At 41.8% G+C, this 21012-nt stretch overlaps 1 protein-coding gene and 1 pseudogene across 1 annotated transcript in view; one reads left to right on the top strand and one right to left on the bottom strand.

Moving 5' to 3' along the window:
• UBE2U (ubiquitin conjugating enzyme E2 U) overlaps positions 1–21012 on the bottom strand; it is a 64535-nt gene that overhangs the window by 40382 nt on the left and 3141 nt on the right. The window contains exons 2-6 of the mRNA XM_027852734.1: positions 19054–19135; positions 16129–16221; positions 15357–15454; positions 10501–10627; positions 2616–2691 (exon numbers count right to left, since the gene is read on the bottom strand). Of these exons, the coding sequence (XP_027708535.1) occupies positions 2616–2691; positions 10501–10627; positions 15357–15454; positions 16129–16221; positions 19054–19135 (476 nt within the window). The remainder of the gene's footprint in view (positions 1–2615; positions 2692–10500; positions 10628–15356; positions 15455–16128; positions 16222–19053; positions 19136–21012) is intronic.
• On the top strand, positions 16829–17224 carry LOC114036271 (annotated as a pseudogene).

Raw genomic sequence — 21012 nt, 5'->3', positions numbered from 1 at the left:
TGTAGGTTTGACTTCTATTCCTGGAAAAATTCTAGAACACACTATAAAGTTAATGATTTGTGAGTACTTATACAGGAAGGGAATGACCACTGGGACTCAGCATGGGCTTAAAGTTCCATCCAAACTATGCCCAAATGGTTATAAAAATGTGCATACCCTTTGACCTAGCAATAGCACTTCTAGGGCTGTATCTCAAAGAGATCATATAAATGGGAAAAGGACCCAGAGGTACAAAAATATTTATAGCAGTTCTTTCTGTGGTGGCAAAGAATGGGAAATTGAGAGGATGCCTATCAATTGGGGAATAGTTGAAGAAGTTGTGGTACATGAATGTGATGGAATACTATTGTGCTATAAGAAATGATGAGCAGATGGGCTTCAGAAAACCTGGAGAGACATGTATGGACTGATGCTGAGTGAAGTGAGCAGAACCAGGAGAATGGTGTACATAGTAACAGCCACACTGTGCGATGACTAACATTGACAGACTTAATCCTTCTCAGCACTACAAGGATCTAAGACATCTCCAAAAGTCTCATGATGGAAAATGCCATCCACATCCAGAGAAAGAGCTATGGAGTCTTAATACAGATTGAAGCATACTAAAAAAATCCCATCCAAATAATCCCATAGAACCTTTGGACAATGGTGTTAGTCTGCTAGATCAGGGCAATGGTGAGTAAATAGTGTACTGAGATTTTCGCAAGGCCATTTAGGAAGTCATCATGTTATCATGGTGGACAAAGAGGAGAGCTTTGGGGGCAATTTCGGGCTCTATCTTGGGCCTCTTCATTCTCTATTCTGTTTCTTTCTGTTGATGACCTCATTAATCCTCCTGGATTCAACCAGTGTCTCTGTAGAAATGACTTCCACATCTACAAAGCCTGTTCTCATCTTTCTCCTGAGCTTCAGTCCAACTTCTTCAACTGCCTGTTGGCCATCTCTACCTGGGGATCCCGTAGGAAGGACTTGGGGTTTCATTTGTCCAGAGAATTTCTAGGTAAAGAAACTCTCTGGACCAATGTAGATGGTGCTGAATCTACAATTTAGGAGAGGGTTTCCCAAAGCCCTGACAAATAAAGTGACTTGTCCTTAGTTACACAGCTAGTTAGTTAGGCGTTAGAGGCTGGGCTTGAACCAAGGTCTTCTGGGAGAAAGGAAGAGAGAGACACAGAGAGACAGGTAGAGAGACAGAGACAGAGAGATAGGGAGTCATCATTAATGAGCTCTAAGAATACAGCTGGTCTTCTAGCATCAAAGCCACGCTCATTCCAACTAGACTTTTTACTGACTTGGAACTTAGGGGGAGAGGGCTGACAGAAGTTCTCTTAAACAAGATTCAACATGGAGACCTGAAGGGGGTCACTCTGTAGAAATGTTTGGGCCCAATGAGTGGAACAGCAGATCTGTGATTCAATGAACAGTGGGCATTTCAACAACACTATGAGGTTCTCAAAGTTCATTACATAGTTTATTTCATTTGTCCCTCATGACCCTCTGGGGCCTACTGCAAGTAGGATTATATCTACTCTTCAAATATTTCAGACAAGGGTTTAAAGTGTCTACTGCGTCCCAGCAATTGTGCTGGACTCAGGAGATACAAAGACAAAAGATTAAAAAGTAAGTCCTGCTCTCAAGGAGCTTACATTCTATTTAGAGCACACAGAATATTTATAGATAAATAGTAACATGTGAAATGGGGGTGGTACAGGAAGAGGACAGAGGAAATTAGACATTTTAGGGTCAGTAGAGCTGATAACATTTCTGAGGAAGCTCAAGTGGAGATAGTGGCAAGAACTCTGGGTCCAGAGTTAGAAGATCTGGGTTCCAATGCTGCCTCTGTTGTTTGTTATGTGTGTGACTTAGCGCAAGTCCCTCATATCTAGAAGCTTCTTCCTCCTCATCTCCACCTCCTGGTTTCCTTCAGATCTCAACTTAAACCCCTCCTTCTCCAAGAAGCCTTACTAATGGCGCCTTCCCCCTATGGATTACTCCCAATTTGTCTCTTCTATAGTGTGCATGTAGTTGTTTGTGTGCAATCTCCCCATTAGACTGGGAGTTCCTTGAGAGCCTGTCTTTGTATCCCCAGAGCTGAGCACAAGTGCCTGGCACATAGCAAGTGTTTAAAAATGTTTGTTGACTGATTGACAGACATTAGATAATTTAAAAAGGTTTGGGGTCCCCTTTTCTAGTCTTGGGGGTGGGGAATCACCATTCATTGTAGGACAGGAGAACAGAAATCATTCTTAACAAATTAAATAATTTAATTTGTCCTTAACAGAAAATAGAAATCTGTCAATTCTTTTATGAAATAACTATAAACACTACTATTGTTTTTTGATGGGACTTGAAATTTCATCAATGTCAGGAACACTTAGCAAGGTATTTCCCTACCAACGGACATCGACAGAGGGCACCTCATCTACAGCTGAATTCTGAGAGTGTTGGCCGACACAATGAAAAGCGAGGTGTCCTGCCCAAGGTCACAGAGCCAGGGGGAGTCAGGGACAGGACTGGAACCTGCTCTTCCTGGCTTTGAGGCTGGGTCTCTAGCTACTACACCACACTTTCTTTATGAATACCATTACGTCAACAATAACAACAGAAATGATTACTTTTTAGGCAGGCTTGGCGTTTCTTCTTCTACTTGAAACAACTTGAAACTAGCATTATCTTCAGGAACAGTCTCCTCTGAAAGGAAAAAGTGGAAATTTTGGTTCAACAATTAGTGAGCTGGGGAAGATACTGAACCATTTACCATTCAAGATTATAAATGGAGGAAGAATATCTTCATGTAACCTATGTATGCATGAATCCCCATTATATTTAGGAAAAAGAGTTAAATAAAGGCCTTTGGCATCTTGGATAAACCTTCTGCGGAGGTTCAGTGGGAGATTAGGTCCAGAATGAATGACAGCAGGGTTCGTACGTTAAATTTGTGCCTAAAGAGCTGGTTTGAGTCTTACCTCTGATACATACTGACTGTGTGACCCTGGGAAAGTCCTTTTACCTCTTACTACCCCAACTCTCTAAGCCTCTAAATTGCAGAACATTTGCTGATCTTCACTGGTGGAAGGAGTTTCCTAATGGAGGGGTTCCCCACCTCTCTCCCTCCCCCAAATGAAAGGAACAAGAATCAAACAGAATGAGAATATATTGGATGGTCTATACTGGACTTCAGTGTAGACATATTTGTGAGATCTCAGATTCAATGAAGGACTGAAGCAGGGGGAGAAAAGAGGTGTAGATTTGAACTCAAGTCTTCTTGAGTTCAAGTCAGCCCTCTGTTCACTATATCGGTGATCTCCAAAGTGAGGTCTGTGGACTGATCCCAGGAAGTGCACAATCAGTCACTTGGATGGTGGGAAGAAGAAGAAGGAGAAGGAGAAGGAGAAGGAGAAGAAGGAGAAGAAGAAGAAGAGGAAGAAGAAGAAGGAGAAGAAGAAGAAGGAGAAGTAGGAGGAGAAGAAAAAAGAGAAGGAGAAGAAGGAGGAAAAGGAAGAGAAGATGAAGAAGAAGATGATGATGGTGATTAGCATTTATATGGCACTTTAAGGTTTGCCAAGTGCTTTACTTAATTCATATCCCACCATCCCAGCAATACTCAGATTTATATCTCGTCTCATATATGATCACACAGCCCCTCGTCTTGGAATGCTCCTCCACTTAGACCACAACTTTTTCTTTATTTTTTTTTAGTTTTATTTAGAATTTATGTTTTTCCCCAGTTACATGTAAAAACAATTTTTAACATTCATTTTTAAAACTTTGAGTTCCTAGACCAGTCCTTCTGTTGGGCAAGCTTGCAACCTCCCTACATTAAAGCCCAACTGTCCCTCAGGTTGGTTATAACCTGGCTTTTCCCCAGGGTCCTACAATGGGCACTGAGCGGAGACTACTGGGAAAGCCTCTGCCCTGGCCCTGTCAGCATATGCACCCATTGCCCCATATCACCTCATGCCTGTGAACGGTGCCCCTCAGAAGTTGGCTCTGTACCAGTGAGTAAGAGCCCCGAGCTTCCCTTCCTTTTTCTTTTGGGTGGGACATAGTGATCCCAGCTGAAGGAGTAGATATGGAGGAGTGGTCACCTGGAGATCAGATCTCATTCCACTATCTTTCCCTTCAAAGGTTCCCCTCTCCCAGATTTCTGTATTTCTCTCCAGAGCACCTCCATCTTTCCAGGCATCCAAGTTTGTCCCCTCAGTGTCATCCTCAGTTTCTCCCTTTCTTGCACCCCACCTGTCCAATCAGTTGCCACATCTGGATGTCTTATCTACATTCCATTCTCAATAACCCCACAGTCACCACTTTAGTTCAGGTCCTCATCCCCTCTCTCCAGGACACTTAACTGGCCTCCTTCCCTTCAGTCTGGCCCTCAGTCCAATCCAGTCTCCACACAATTGCCAAAATGATTTCTCAATGGTTCCAGCCTAACCATGCCACTTCTTGACTCAGTAAACTCAGTGATTTCCCCAGTGCTTCTAGGATCATATATTATTTCATATTTGCCCCATCCTCTTTCATTTTTGTTTTCTCTAATTCTATAATGTACTACTTATTAGTATGTAATGCATGTATTAATTGATTAATTTAATTGAATTCCACTGATGATAATGTGGTTACATAGGTTGGGTGAAAGTTAAGTCTGGTGGCCTGCTGTTGTCTCAAACCTTTGTTGATTCCACAACCTATCAATTAGAACAAGACAAAATAAGCCTTTAGTAAGTGGTGAAGGGTGGTGGGAATGGAGGCCAAATGTGGGTCATGCCCTTTTATGCCAGCTGGTGCTAGTAGGTGCTGCAGAACTTCCGATAAGGGATAGGACAATGGACGGAGGCAAAGAAGGAAGGTTTCTTGGAGGTGGGACTGGAGCTGAGCCCTGAAGACTGGGCAGGTTTTAAATAAGTAGAGAAGCTAGGCAGAGAGAGAGGTCTGGAAAATGGCACAGTGTTGGCACAAGGTGTGTTTGAGAAAGGAGGCCATGGGGCAGGAGTGTGAATCTGAGTAAGGGAAGCTCGAATCACAGAAAAGCCCAGTATCCCAGAATCTCAGGGTCGGAAGGGACCTCTGGGGCCATCCAGCTGATCCCAACACATTGTTGAAAAGGAGCTCCTATCACCTTCTACAATCTACCGGACAAAAGGTGGTCCTGCCAATGCTCCAAGAGCTCCCACGAGGAGGGAAGCCGAAAGTTCTGAAGGCAGCCCATTTCATCTGGGATACATTTTTCTTTACATCAAGCCTATGTGTCCATCTTTTGAGTAAAGTTGAATGGAAACAAAGGGTCACCGTTATGGAGAACTTTGGTGCTAGGCAGAAGTGTCTGGTCTTCATGTTCTAGGCGTGGAGAGTCAACACGTAATTTGAAGAAGAGGAAGAGGAAGGAAAGCAACTGACCAATCAGCATATACTAAGGGCCTGGGGAATGCACAGATGAAAGTGAAACAACGGTGGCCTTCAAGAAGGTGACACAAAATGTATCTCCACACAGGTAAATACAAAATAAATATGAGGGGTTTGAGGGGCATTGGAAGCCATTACCAGCAGCTACGGGGTACCACAATGGACAGAACACCAGGCCTGGAGCCAGGAAAACCTGAGTTCAAATCCAGGCTTAAGTACTTACTAACTATGTGACCCTGAGAAAGTCACTTTACCCTGTTTGCCTCACTTTCCTCATCTGTAAAAAAGAGCTGGAGAAGGAACTGGCAAACCACTCCAGTATCTTTGCCAAGAAAACCCCAAATGGGTCATGGTGAGTTGGACGTGATTGAAATGACTGAGCAGCAAGTACGTCACTAGCAGCTGTGGGGGCCCAAGAAAGATTTCCTACAGGTGGTGATGCCGGAACTGGGCCTTGAAAGAAACCAGGGTTTCTAAGAGGCAGAGAAAGTACCGGATTTAGAGGGGGTCAGAAGATCTGACTTCAAATCTGCTGCTTGGACAAGTGACCAGGCCTCTCTGGGTATCAGGTTTCTCATCTGAACAACGAATTGCTAAAACCCCTCCTAGCCTGAAAACTTCTGAACTTAAACTTAAAGCTTAAACTTAAGCTTAAACATCCACTTTGGCCAATTTAAAATTCTCTTTCTGAGCCATCGAGGGAATATTTTTATTTTTGTTCCCGCCAAAAGTAGATGACCAAAAAGGGAAAAAACCCGGAGAATATCTGGGGTCCTAAGAGATCTCAGGAGCTGTGAGCTCAGGCATTCCTGCCCCTCTCCTCTGGGTGTCTGATCGCTCCAAGGGTTTGCTAAACCTAGCTTAAGGGCTGGGAGACGAAGAGGTCCACTACCCAGCATTTCCTACACACAAAGAGAATGGTCTGTGTTCATCTTGCTATCAGGCTTTCGACAGTAGGTAATGCTATTAATTTTTATAATCTCCCTAATGCATTCATAATACCTTTCCATTCTTTTATTACGAAGGCCCCTGTCAACACTGCAATTACCATCAGAGTCTGTCCAGACAAGTCCTTGAAACTTATTGTAAAGAACCTCTTTATGTCCACAAAAGATCAAGAGAAAAATGGTGTCACCAGTTCTGCACACCATGGCTTCTCTCTGCATCTCTTTCTGCAAGCAAAGACCTTGAAGTTTTTACTAGAATCATGCCTTGAGATAATTGTGTAACATAGGAAGGTCATTAATATTTTCCCACAAAGACTGCAACATAGAAGATAGATTCTTTCTAACTGAAATCCCCCCACAACATTTTGTTACGATGGAACCTTTTTGTAAATGAGGACGTACCCAGGCAACTGGCTTTTGATAGATGAAACAGAAATGAATAGGGACAGTGCCCAGGGCATCTACCAGCAGTTACCAACTAAATGGGTTCCATCAGGGACACAGGGATGGAAGGAATCTTCAAGATCACCTAGCCTAACTTTGGCTTTTTTACAGTTGTGGAAACTGAGGCACCCAAAGAGCTTGAGTGATTTGGCACCATTTGGAGCAACTGAAAGCCAGAACTTGAACAAGGTTTTTTAGATTCCAAATCCAACACTCTTTCCAGGACACCACATGGATATGAGGCCTTCTCTATGAATAGTCACTTCTTCTTGTAACTTTATTTCATCCCAACAGAATGTAAGTTTCTTGAGGGCAGGGACTGTTTAATGTCTATCTTTGCATCCCCAGTATCTAGTGCAGTGCCTGGCACACAGTAGGTGCTCTGTAAATACTTGTTAGATAAAATGGAGTTAAATAACCTCCCAGGTCTTTTTCAGAGAAAAAGTCAAGTCATCAAGTATTGATTAAATGCCAGGCACTGTGGGAGGTGCAGAGGATCACAGAACTTAAGAGTCAGAATGGACATTAGGCATCAATTGGTCCAGTTTCTAACACATTAGGAGGGGCATCTGACCCTAGCAGCTCTGATAAATGGTCAGCTCCTTACTGCTAGGAAACCTCCAATATCAAAGAGCCTCCTCTTCCTGAGACAAGGCATTCAAAGGTAATGTTCTTTAGGGGGTTGGTTTTTTTGCCAACTGTTTAGTGGAATTTTGTGTATCCCTATCATTGGACCTATTTTAGTTTTCTAGGGGAACACAGGACAAGTCTTATACCTCCTAGATGGCATCTTTTAAATTGCTGGAGACAGCTATCATTCCATCTTTTCTCCAAGGTTAAACCATTCAGGCTTTTCCATCATTTCTCATGGTACCATATCAAATGAGGTAATATTTGTAAAGCCCTCAGCACAGTACTTGGTACATAGGAGACACTTAATAAATGCTTGGTATGCCTCTTTCTCTCCCCAGCAGGGTTGCCAGACAACTCCTTATTACTTCTCATCTTTTTCACCCTCCTCTGAGTGGGCTCCAGATTGTCAAGTCTTTAAAATGCATGGGCACCAGCAAAATCCATAGTTTAGATGGGTCTGATGGGTGCAGTGTAATGGAATGAGTCTTTAATGTGATCAGGGCAGCACACTTCCTAATTAATTCAGCCCTCTTCCTAGCCACACACAATCAAGTTAAACCTTTAAATCTTTCTTGTGTGAATGGCTGTCAAATGACATCTCTACCGTCTTGGATACTTGCACATCTGTTTTTTTTGCAGCCCAAAAGGACTTTTCAGCACTGTATTTAATACTGTTTAGATTTCATCTTGTTGGACCCTGTCCTTTAACAAGTTTAAAATCCGTCAAACTCTCACTATCATCTACCCCCACATCTCTCCATCTTATCTACAAATATAGCCCGAGAAATTCTATGCAACATTTTGCTCAAATCTTGCTCAAACATTGCCCATCTAGCACAATTCTTGGGTCAACCAAAGTAGTTACCTGATCAAAAAAATTTTTTAAAGGGAAATGAAGTCAACTTGGCCTTACCTGTCTCTGATGAGTCTATCATGGTTTATAGTGCTGACCTTTATAAATACTCATAATACCGAGTTCTGCAATTCACCGGTTCTAGACTAATGACCTTCCAGTGTATGAACTGAAAGAGCTACAAGTAGGATTGCTTGCTGAGCATCTGTGAGCAATCTCCATAAGATCCCACAGGACTAACTAGGAAGCTGTTGGAGAACAACCCAGTCAGTTCTACTTTCCACAAAAGGCAAGTGGAAGCTGCAGGGGAAGTCCCCTGAGCTTGACTTCCATTCCTAGCAGGGTTCTAGAACACATGATTGTGAGCACTTGGAAAGTGAGTTCACGATTGTGAGCAGTTACAAAGAGGGAAGTCAGGAAGACAAGTTGCAGGCTCTTTCTCAGCTCCCAAGACTTTCCGTCGGGCTCTTGCTGAAACTACCTCTAGGAAATGACAACTCAGAGAATTTAGGGTTCTTGGAAAAAGCGTGGATGCCACAGTCCCCATGTCGACTCCCCCAGATGCTGGAAGGCCATCTGTAGAGAAGCATATATCCTGAGTCAGCCTCCCTGTACGTATTTTTCATGGATTCTGTCAACAGCCCAGGAGAATTGTATGATCTGGGAAAGATACAGTGAAGGTAACATCTGAGGCTTGATACCCTCACTTGGAGGAGGCTCAGCTCTCCATAAGGATCCAGTCAAGTCACAGAAAAGCGAAGAATCTCCAAGGGTGTCAGAAAACAAAAATAATAACCAAGATGGTAGTGCCTCGTATTTCCCCCCAACAAATTCATTTTTCCTATAGAGTGTGTTTCAAATTACCTCTAATCAGGAAAGAGGGTCTTATCACAGAAACCAAAACATATTACAGAAATCGCCGAGTCACAGAGCTCAAAGGAACCTTACAAGGCACCTACCCCAAACCCCCCATTTTTATAAATAAGGAAACTGAGCCCAGAGGACTGATGACCTGTGCTAGTATGCATGGTTAGGGAGGGTTGAACCCTGGTCCATGGACCCCAAAGTCAAAGCTCTTTCTACTACACTACAAATGAGACCTTAGAACGATTCTTTGAGAGCAAGGATTGTTTCATTTTCTGTTTTTCTTTTCTCCACCCTTAGTTCCATGCCTGGCACATGGCAGGTGCTTAAGAAATGCTTATTTAATTAAGCTGAATTGCTGCCTACCTCTGCCAGAATATGGATAAGATTATTGCTAATGTGACTGTCCAACCTTTCTGGCCCCACTGAAGCATTCTGCTACAAGGCAGCTCACTCCCCCACAATGGATGCTCCCTTGCTCTCAAAGGAAGATTTTGCCCTCAGGTTTCTGCGCTTGCGTCATCGGTGGAGCACTGTGCTGGAGCCATGACGTGCTCATGAGATAGAGATGGGAATCATCGGCCCTCGGAGCTGGACAGCAGCTCACAAGCCGCCAGTGCAGAGCACAGCAGGAGCCAGAACCCTCTGGGGAAAAGACTTGGAGGCATTTGATCAATATTCACTTGAAGTCCCAGACAAGATTAGCACACGATGGCAAGGAGTGTAATCAACACCACCGGAGGGAATGTCCAGGACAGCAAGCGAATGACACCACCGAAACATTCCAGGGAAACTGGAGCAATTGATGCTTCTGCGTCTCTAACGAGCCTGTGGCCCGATGCTTGGATAACCTTTACTGGTTCATGAGAAATTACGCGTGTAACCTCAGCCTCTTGGCTTCCCTGGATTCCCTCAAAAGGCATGGCGTCCCATCATCTTCAAGGAGCCCGACCTTCCCCCCCGACCACACTCCCTACTGCCTCCCCTCTGAGATGCTCTTTCACTTACACAGACTGTGTCTCCTATGGGTGGGTTCTTCCCGCATTATCTTCCCAATGATAACGTAAGCAGAACCATATTTTTGCCTTTCTTTACATCCCCAGTACTTGGCACGATGTCTAGCACTAAATGTTTCATGAATGATTGTCAACCCGCCAACTCCTTGATGACAAGACTGAGCTCAAAAGTATGTTGCCACCGTTCACATAGATGAAGATTCTCTTCCCAATTCTGGGCTTAAAATCACAAAGTCATATTGTTTTCCACCTGTGATACCTATTTACTAAAATGTTTTCCCCTAGTGATAATAATAATCATCAATATGTCTAAATAATAATAGTATTTTTTTTATTTTACCATCTACAGGGCTGCAGTGGTAGAGAGACTTCAGGGCTAGTTCACTGAACAAAGATATGTCTTCTAACATCACTCTTGCCGCTTCAATGTTAACTGGATTGTTTAATGTTGGATTAGAAAGCATAACCTGGAGGAAGACAAACAGGCAGATAGAAAATTTTATAAGTAACCTTCCCCCCCTCCTCCTCAGTGCATTAATACATCATCTACGAGGGCAGGGAGAGGGAGTCGACTGGAAATGAACAGCCATTTAATCTGATAAATCCATGAACCAAATATTGAAAACAAAACAAGTTCTTCTCCTACCACGTTCTGTAAAATTAATGTGGATTATTTGGGAAATGAATTGAATTGAGCTGGGCCACAGACATCACAGAATCATTTTAGACTTGGTGGCCATCTAATGTAACCCATACTTGACCAAGAATCTCTTCTACCACCTACCTGTCAAGTAGCCATCCAATCTTCGGTAAGGACAGCCCACTGTTTCCCAAGGCAGCCCATCTCACTTTGGGACAGCTTGAATTATTAGGAAATTGTTTGGTTTTCTGATATCAATGAACCTCAAGCTTAAAGTGGTCTCTTTGTCCTTTCTACCCATTATTTCTGGTTCTGCCCCCTGGGGCCAACTGCAAAAAAAGTTAATCCTCTTCTACGATGAACCACATTTTCTTCCTAAGCTGGAATGTTTTGCCAGATTTTATATTTAACTTGTCTGTATTATATGTGAGGGTACAACTATGTTAAGACAAAATTGATAGAACTTCATTATTCAAATGAAAGTTTTAAATTGACAAGATGAAGCATTGTTCTAACCACAGTGTGATTCTATGGATATTAATATACTTAGCCTCCCTGACCTCAGTTTTCACATCTATAAAATGAGGGAGTTGCGTCTGATGACTTCTCGGGTTCATTTTGGTCCTAGATTTGAGAGTTTGTGACTTTGTGAACAATTATTCTATTTGCTTCATCTTCTTTCCATTCCACAACTGGATTTTGCCAAGACTTAAAAAATGTCTTTTGTGTGCCAGCCACACATTGTGATAGACTGTTAAGTTCAAAGACAAAACAGTGTTCTGACCCTCAAGGGGCTTATGTGCTATGGCCTGTTAAGGGTATCTTAAATCCCCTTCCAAAGGCTGTTTGATTGATTCTGTTGCAGAGCTTTTGGACAAATCGTATGAATTTCTGGCAGCTTTAACAGAACTCATCAGTTCGATGAGGCCATGGGGCTGTTTTTTCCATCATAAAGAAAATGGTCCTCGGCTGCCCCAAAGGCAAATATTTATTCTAAAAATCAGAACTGTATATGGCATGCATTTTAACATGCAAAAGTGTACAGAGAAAATGTGGCCATGGTGGAAGCTATTGAAAGAACTGTAGTGTAGACAGGGGCTCCATTAACCCCTGACAGGAGCTATATAAATAATGACAATATTTCTCTGATTAAAATCAGCATCTGGTTTTCCAAAAGCAAGGGGAAAAATTATCTTGTAGGAGCTCTACTGCTGTCACTAGTGTGTTCTTGTTTGGAAAATGGATTCAGATGCATTTCCAATAAGCACCTCATCATTGCTTAAATAAAAGTTTTGAATAGATAGGAACATATCTTTCAAAGTGGGTGGGAAATGGACGAAACTTGTCTCCAAGATTACGGTTTGGGGTATTTGTCCTTTTAAAAAGAAGCAGGGGAGGGAGAGAGAGTAGCAGCCATCTGACATGGAGAGACACATCTGGTAAAGTTTATTTGGCATTCTTCGAGCCATCCCCTTTTCCGAAGACCCCTAACTGCCCCTTCCCAGTTATAACCTAGACATCAACCATTAAGTAATGATACTTAATGATGAAAAAATAGTAGCAAAAATTCAATATTAGAAGAAGTATTAATTGCAGATGTGTCCTGCTATAATTCCCCATGGCTTCTTGAAAAGACAGGAGTTCCATCTAGAAGTTGACCCTGTATTTCTAGCCAGGAACAAAAAGACAGAATTTTGAGGGAGGGAATATCTGGAAGTGTGGAAGGTAATTACCTGATATATAGAGGTACAATTAAATCAACACACAAGATTTGCCCTAATAGATTTAAGTCTCAGAAATTTATGTGGACTTGGAATCTACACTCTCTGGATGTGGCTTAAGCAAGCTCTTCCTCTAGTATTATATATAAGCAAAGGGGAGTTGGCTCAGCAAAGTGAATAAGCAAGTAACTAAGGGGGAATGGTTAGTCTACTCAGCCAACTTGCTGAAAGTACTTAAAACATATTCAGTGATGCTTGAAGAAAACTTGAAAGTAACAATGAAGATACTGTCAAAGGCTTGTCAGGAAAATGCTCAATGCAGATTTTTTTTTTTTCCAAAGGAAAAATGGATCATAGAGCAAGAGCTGGAAGGGTTTTTAGAGGTCATGTGACCTTGGGCAAATCACTTCACTGCTCTGAAACTCAGTTTCTTCATCTCGGTTTCCTAATGATCCTATGATCTGATCCAACTCCATCACTTCACTGATGAGGAAAGATGATAAAAAAATTGTTTGCTTACTAAGGTGAAAGCGGCTCAGCGGATAGAGTGTCAGACCCGGAGTCAGGAAGACCTGAGTTCAAATCCAGCCTCATATACTTACAGCAGTATGACCCTGGAAAAATCACTTCACCCTGTTGCCTCAGTTTCCTCATCTGTAAAATGAGCTAGAGAAGGAAATGGCAAACCACTCCAGTATCTTTGCCAAGAAAACCCCAAGTGAGGTCACGAAGAGTCCAACGTGACTGAAATAACTAAACAACAACAAAAACTAAGGTGAACAATGGTGGACAATAGTCATAACCGGCATTTAGAGAGGCCTTGAAGGCTTAGATAATGGGATCATAGGATTGGACAGCTCACAGGAGCCTTGGCAAGCATCTAGTAGAACCCCTCTCATTTTACAAATAAAGAAACAAGGGCATCAACATATATTAATCCTATTTGCTAGAGCATTGGCCCTGGGGTCGGGAATCTCTGGTCCAAAAGTGTGCCTCTGACAATTGCTATCTGGATGACCTTGGATCAGTCACTTACCCTATGCCTCATGTTCCTCATTTCTAAAGTAAGATTGTCTGAGATCATAGCTTGTTAGAGGTGGAAGGAATCTCAGAGGTCACCAGGTCCAGCTTCCTCATTTATGTAGGTGCAGAGTCTGAGGATTAGAGTGAGTGAGTGGCTTTCCCGAGGCCACACAACTAGATAATGTCAAAGGTCCCTTGAAATCCTCAATTTATGATCTATGCTTTTTTTCCTTTGCGAAAACTTACTATGTTGATTGTTTTCCTGAAAAGTCTTTAAAATATTTTCATTGGTGTTTTCAAGTTTAACTGATGGTCTAATTATTTAATTCAATAAACATTTATTAAGAACTTATTTTTCCCCAATTGATAAATGGTCAAAGGATATGAACAGGCAGTTCTCAGATGAAGAAATTAAAGCCATCTATAATCATATGAAAAAATGCTCTAAATCACTATTGATTAGAGAAATGCAAATCAAAACAATTCTGAGGTACCACATCACGCCTATCAGATTGGCCAACATGACAAAACAGGAAAATGATAAATGTTGGAGAAGATGTGGGAAAACTGGAACACTAATGCATTGTTGGTGGAGTTGTGAAATAACCCAACCATTTTGGAGAGCAATTTGGAACTATGCCCAAAGAGATATAAAAATGTGCATACCCTTTGACCCAGCAATAGCACTTCTAGGGCTATATCCCAAAGAGATCACACAAATGGGAAAAGAACCCACATGTACAAAAATATTCATAGCAGCTTTTTTGTGGTGGCAAAGAATTGGAAATTGAGAGGATGCCCATCAATTGGGGAATGGCTGAGCAAGTTGTGTTATATGAATGTGATGGAATACTATTGTGTTATAAGAAACGATGAACAAGCTGACTTCAGAAAATCCTAGAAAGACTTGTATGGTCTGATGCTGAATGAAGTGAGCAGAACCAAGAGAATTTTGTATGTAATAACAGCCATGTTGTGTGATGACTAATATTGATAAACTTAACCCTTCCTGGCAATACAAGGATCTAAGACATTTCCAGAGGCCTTGTGATGGAAAATGCTATCCACACCCAAAGAAAGAACTATGGAAGTTGAATTGCTCTTTTTTCCTTTTCTGTTGAGTTTTGTTTCCTCTTTCTGATGGTTCCTCCTATTGGTTTTAATTCTTACAACATCACTAATGTGAAAATGTTTAATATGATTGTAAATGTATAGCCTATATCAGATTGTGCACCATCTTGGGGAGGGTGGTGGGGAGGAAGGGGGAGAAAAAATTTAAACTCAAAAGCATATAGAAGTGATTATTGATTAATCAAAATAAATTAATAAAAAAATTTTTAAAAAGAACTTATTTTGCTCCTGTAAGTGGACTAGGTACTAGAAATTAAAAAAAAGTTTCCTGCCCTCAAGGAGCTTGCCTTCTATTGGATATAGCATATACACAGCTAAGTCCATATCAAATACAAACAAAATAAATACAAAATGATTTTTTTAGGGCAGGGATTAAAAATTGAAGTAACCAACAGAGGCTTCTTCCAGTTCTAGCGATCTATGAGTCTTTCCAGAGGCCCCTACAGCATAGGTAATGATAGTAAGATGCTATCTGTGCTCAGTCAGCAACTTCATCACCATCAATACCCCAACAGCAAATTACCTCCTCCTCCCATTTTGTCCATGTGGACTCAAGGCCCAACTCTGTGGTCTGATCACAGATTTTTTAAATGACTTAAATATCATATTTCTATACTTTAGGTGACTAGTGAAATGAAAATTTCAAAAATTAAAGGAAAAATTATATTAGTCTTTTCTTACCTGAATAGAAAGTAAGATGCTACTTAGTGTATAGTTACTATCCCAATGATCAGGGCTATCTAGAAAATCTATACATGGTCGGCCAGATTTGGGGTCAACTGTTTGAAAAACAAACAAATAAAAGAAAGTGTCAACATTCATTAAAAATGCAATTACTAAATAGCTACTTTGCGCCAGACACACTACTAGATACTAGAGATGCAAATACAAAACACAAAACAATTCCCTCTCTCAAGCAGCTTCCAGGTTGCCCAAAGAGAAACATACTATAGGAGCAAGTAGATGTTCAATATAAGGTATTTAGGGAACTGTTGGGGGATCAGGAAAGGCTCCGGTACAAGGGGGTGCTTGAGCTCCATTCTGAAAGAAGAGAGGGATTCTGTGAGGCAGAGATGAAGAGGAAAGGAGTGAGAAATGGGAGACGGGCAAAAGCCATTTTGGCTGGGCCATCGAATGGAGGCAAGGGAGAAATGCATCCTGAGACCGTAAAGGTAGGATGGGACCAGGTGGGGAAGGGGTGTAAAAGCTGAGCAGAGGGTGAACCCAGAGGTAAGAAGGAGCCCCTCAAAGTAATTCGTGGAGGAAGGGAGCTGCTACCTGGTGGGATGGTCACCTAACGACAATCACTTTGCAGCTGAGTAGAAAGTAGGTTGGAATGAAAATTGAAATGGAAAGTAAATTGAAATTATGCAATAAGAAGACCAAATCGGTGGCTGTGGAGCAATGCCAAGGGCGGAGGGTTTGCTTTGATACTCACCCGTCTGTGTCTTACCATTGGGGTGGAAGGGAATAGTGCTAAACGCCACAACCGGAGGGACAACGTTGTAATCCACCGAAAACTTCATTAACAAAGGGAACGTAAATCCTGGGATACAGAAACAAAAGTTACACCATCCAGATCCGCTGAGTTAGAAATGTTGCTTCTCCAGCAAAAGAGTGGAGTGACTCTGTCCTGCCACTGCTCCCTTTGTGGACCTTTCATGAAAAATCGTGCCCAAAATACACAGAAGGAAGGACACGAGGCCCAGAAGGGGGAGGAACAACTGTGTGATTTCATTACAGCGGGGTTCAACTTAGAAAAACAGCACACGACAAAACTTCACAGTTTCTTACTTAATCTTTTTTGTTGTTGTTCTTTATGGTATATTGAAATGCTCATGTATGTTAATTATCAAATTCCTAGTTCAAAAGAAAAAAAATAGAGAGCGTCAGGGCCACTGACTAACGGAAACACTGAACACCAAAAAGGGCCGATGAGCCCCAGCAGTGCCGGGTGTGAGAGACCAAGGAGGACGGTACGAGGGCAGGGCTTCTTCCAGGGGACAACGGGGGGAAAAGGCTCCAGCATACCGGAGAGGCGCCTTCCCCTCGTCCTCCCCCCAAGCTCAAGGTTCACTGCAGTCACTGGGGGAGGCAGAGGAAAGGAAAGAGAAGCTAAGCAAGTTGAGCTCCTGACTCACTATTACGGCAGGATGAATGTGGGGGTGGCCCCAACACAGAAGTGATGAGCAGCGGAGGCATCTGGCTAGCCTATATCATCCTGGGAGGGCTTCTGCTTGTGGTTCTACTGAGCATCCCTGTCATCTGGACCTTGACCAACGTCATCCATGGCCTGGCTACGTATGTCCTTCTGCACACTGTGAAGGGGACCCCTGACCAAGGCAAGGCCCGATGGACTGTGGGCTCCAGTTCACCTCCTCCAGAAAGTTCCCCAGTATTTCATCCATTGTGCTCTACCTCTTGGCCAGCTTCTACATCAGATATGACGCCGCTCACTTTATCATCAATACGACTTCACTACTCAGTGTGCTACTGCCCAAGTTCCCCCAGTTCCACGGCGTCATCTCTTTGGCATCCACAAATACTAAGATCTGGCAATGATCACTTAGGTACAGGCTAGGGAAGGACAAAGAGCAAAGGCCTGCCCTATGCTCCTTCCCTTTAGCTACTGAAGACCTGAGGATCAACTGACCTTTTTTGCCAACTCCAGGGAGATGAATTTGGGGTTAGAGGTAATATGACTCCCCTATACAAGTAAGAGCAGGTTCCTTAGAATCAAGAAATATGGAGAGGGGCTGGACCCACTCTCTTGTCTAGTGCTATAGTTTTTCTTTTCCAACTATCTACATCATTGTCACATATTTCTTCGTAATAGGAGCTATTTTTCAGATGTAAATCTAGGGTCATCAGCAGAGCTTTGTGGGAAGCAAGGGAGGGAGAAAAGACTACATTCTTCCTAATCTTAAATTTAAAATAAACCTCTAATTGTGTTAAAAATGATATGTTTCTTTAAAATAGCTCAAACTATGAAAGAAGATCAACAATTTTATGGGAATTTTGTTCACCAAGATGGCTAAAAAGTGTGCTCTGTCTTAGATGTGATTTACAGTTTTGAGATTTTTTAAAAATGCAGTGAGAGACAAGACGTCTTCAAGATCCAAATTGTGTTCAAATGACGTGAGTGTTCATCAGAAACCTTTTAGAAATTCCTCATGACATCTGAAAATTCTGATGAAAAATCTCTGATAAATGCAATCAGAGAAATACATGACAAGAAGCAGGGGGAGGGCTAGTCATATAGCAAGAGCAATGGATGGCCTTTGGACAGCACTTCTGGTCCATTATTACTCGTGCCTCATCAAGAGGTAGATAGAAGTCATCCGCCATGTTGGGGGGACACCTATGGGTGAAGCAATCACGCAGGATAGTAAGGCATGGCTCCATGTTGACTTTCATTCTTGAAGGAAACATCTGGAGGGATGACATAATAGATGCTTTGAAGTATTATGGTGTTTTCTAATTTTACAGCATGCTATTTTTTATTAGGTAGTGGGGCCTCTTGAACTCATTTCTACTTCACTTGGGATTTGGGGTGACTTGTGTATATGCTGTTCCGCATACATAGAAGTGTAGCCACATAGTCTGCTGCATGAGGGCAGGGCCTTGGTCTTACCTCAACGTTGCTCCCTTGGGTGCCCAGTGAGGTGTGCTGCTCACAACAGACGCTTAATAAAATGTGTCCCATTAACATATTATTGGCAGAATTGTGGAGTCATCTAATTGTTATCAACTTGGAGTTATGTAAGAAAATCGGTTAGATTGTCCACACTAGCAGACCTATCAAATGCTACCACTAGATCTATACCATGAGGAAGTCAAGGATAGAAAAAGGGCCTATATATACCAAAACATTCATAGCAGAATTCTTTGTGTTAGGAAAGGGGTGAGGGGAAGGGGTGCCTATCAATTGAGGAATGACTGAAAAAGAAAACTATGTCGTATGAATGACACGCAACATTATTGTGCAGAGAAAAATGACAGATATGAGAAATTCAGAGAAACTCAAAGATTTGCATGAACTGATACAGAGCTAAATAATTAGAACCAATATCGACAATGATAATAGAAATGGAAAAGATCACTAAAAAGAAGTTGAATTCTGAGTAATTGCAAAGCCATTGAATGCTCTAGAAGACAGATAACAAAGCACATGTCCCTGCCCCTCCCCCCATCCCAGAAAGGACAGAATGCTGGGTACAGCACCAGATGGAGGCACCATGTCTGAGGTTCTTGCTTAATTTTCCTGTGGGTAGGGAAGCGTTGAAATGATTGTGACATAGAAACCAAAGAGCAATAAAACGTATTTTAAAAATAAAACTTAAAAGGTGTGCTTATTTCTTAATAGGAAACCACAAACCTTCCCAAATTGTATCCTTCAGGCCTTCAATTTCAGCTAGCCATTTGAGTAAATCATTACTTAGTGGAGTCACAGTTATGCCCTTTGATAAGAAAAAAAAAATAAAGCAATCAGAAAAGCAAACTGCAAGTGTTTAAATGTCAAAATGATGAATAATGACTTGCCCTGACTTGTGTCTGATACATGTTTATGCTCAAGATCTCCTGTTTGTGGCAAAATCAACTAGCTAGCAGTGTGACCCTGGGCAAGTCGCTTAGCATTTCTTAGCAATGGTTTCCTCATCTGTAAAATGGGGATAATAATAGCACCGACCTCAAAAGGTTACTGTGGGGATCAAATGAGGTGATAGATGGTAAGAGCTTCATAAAACTTAAGGCACTATATAAATGTTAGTTATTATTATTGTTATCATTATTAATCATCAGTAGTAATAATAGCTAACATTGATACAGAGCTTACATAGGGGCCAACAGCTGTGCTAAGCACTTTTCAAATATTATCTCCTTTGATCTTCACAGTAACTCTTTGAGGTCCGTGCTATTATTATCCCCATTTTAAAGATGAGCAAACTGTGGCAAACAGCGATTAAGTGACTTGACCAGGGTCACATAGGTAGGAGGGATCTGAAGTTGGATTTGAATTCAGGTCTTCCTGACTCCAGTCCAGTACTCTATCTACACAGTCACCTAGCTGCCTATGTAGTATCATTGCTATTGTTACATCTAGAGCTAAAAGGGACCTTAGAGATCATCTAATTCAATGCTCTCATTTTATAGATGAGAAAGCTGAACCCCAAGTAGGGTATGTAACTTGCCCAAGGATGCATAAGTAATACATGGTGGATCCAGGATTCAAACACAGGGCCTGGGATTCCAAGGTCAGCATTCTTTTCCCTGTACTACACTGCATTCTAATCCAGATATTTCAAAATTAGATTATAAGTTTCCTGAGGACAAGGTCTGTTTTGATTTTGTCTTTATATCCTCAGTGCTGGGGCCATTGCAATAGCAATGGATAACAAAGCCAACATTCTCCACCGGTACTCTTTGGATGAATAAGGAGGTTGGTGGGCCACCTACTCTGAATTTGGAAGGACGTGGATAGAAGTCACAAAGGATGGCAGACATGGATGAGTTGTGATCTGCATCTTTGAAGGGAAATCCCAAACTGATGAGAATCTAGGCCCATTAGAGAACTTGAATATCCCCAGAGCCAAACCAACACCATGTACATAGGATAATGGATTCAGAAATGGAAGAGGCCCACGTGGCCTAAGGCCTTTATTACTAGTGAGGAAACTGAGGCCCAGGGAGGTTAATTAACTTGCCAAAGGTCACACAGGTAAAAAGAGGAACTATTAAAAGTAGTTGAATTGAAAAAAAATTATAATCACAGAAATTCAGAATTATGGCCAATGATGACTCAAATCAGAAATGAGGAGATTTTTTTTAAATGCATATGTTTTTTCAAATGCTCGGCAAACTCCTCTTTAAATTGGGGTAAATATACTGCAAGGAGTAAAATGTATTTACCAAGCAAAACACATTTTAAAAACTTTATACTTTTTAAAAAGTTAATTAGATTTTGTACCTTAAGGTTTGCAATGTGAGAATCAGATGAGATAAAAATTATAAAACAATTAGAATACTGCCTGACACATATGGAGCACTACATAAATATTAGCAGCTGCTACTACTATTACTATTAGAGCTACTGCTGTTGCTGCTACTACAACTGCTACTACTACTACTACTACTGTTACTGCTACTGCTGCTGCTGCTACTACTGTTACTGCTGCTGCTGCTACTACTACTACTCCTACTCTTATTACTGTTTACTACTGTTACTGCTACTACTAGTAGTGTTGCTGCTGCTGCTGCTACTACTACTACTACCACTACCACTACCACTACTACTACTACTACTACTACTACTACTGTTGCTGCTACTGCTGCTGCT

Source organism: Vombatus ursinus, unplaced genomic scaffold (genome assembly GCF_900497805.2).
Source record: "Vombatus ursinus unplaced genomic scaffold, bare-nosed wombat genome assembly UNPS02009824.1, whole genome shotgun sequence".
Lineage (NCBI taxonomy): Eukaryota > Metazoa > Chordata > Mammalia > Diprotodontia > Vombatidae > Vombatus > Vombatus ursinus.
The sequence above is the reverse complement of the archived record's forward strand: the minus strand, read 5'-3'. Positions and strand labels throughout refer to the sequence as shown.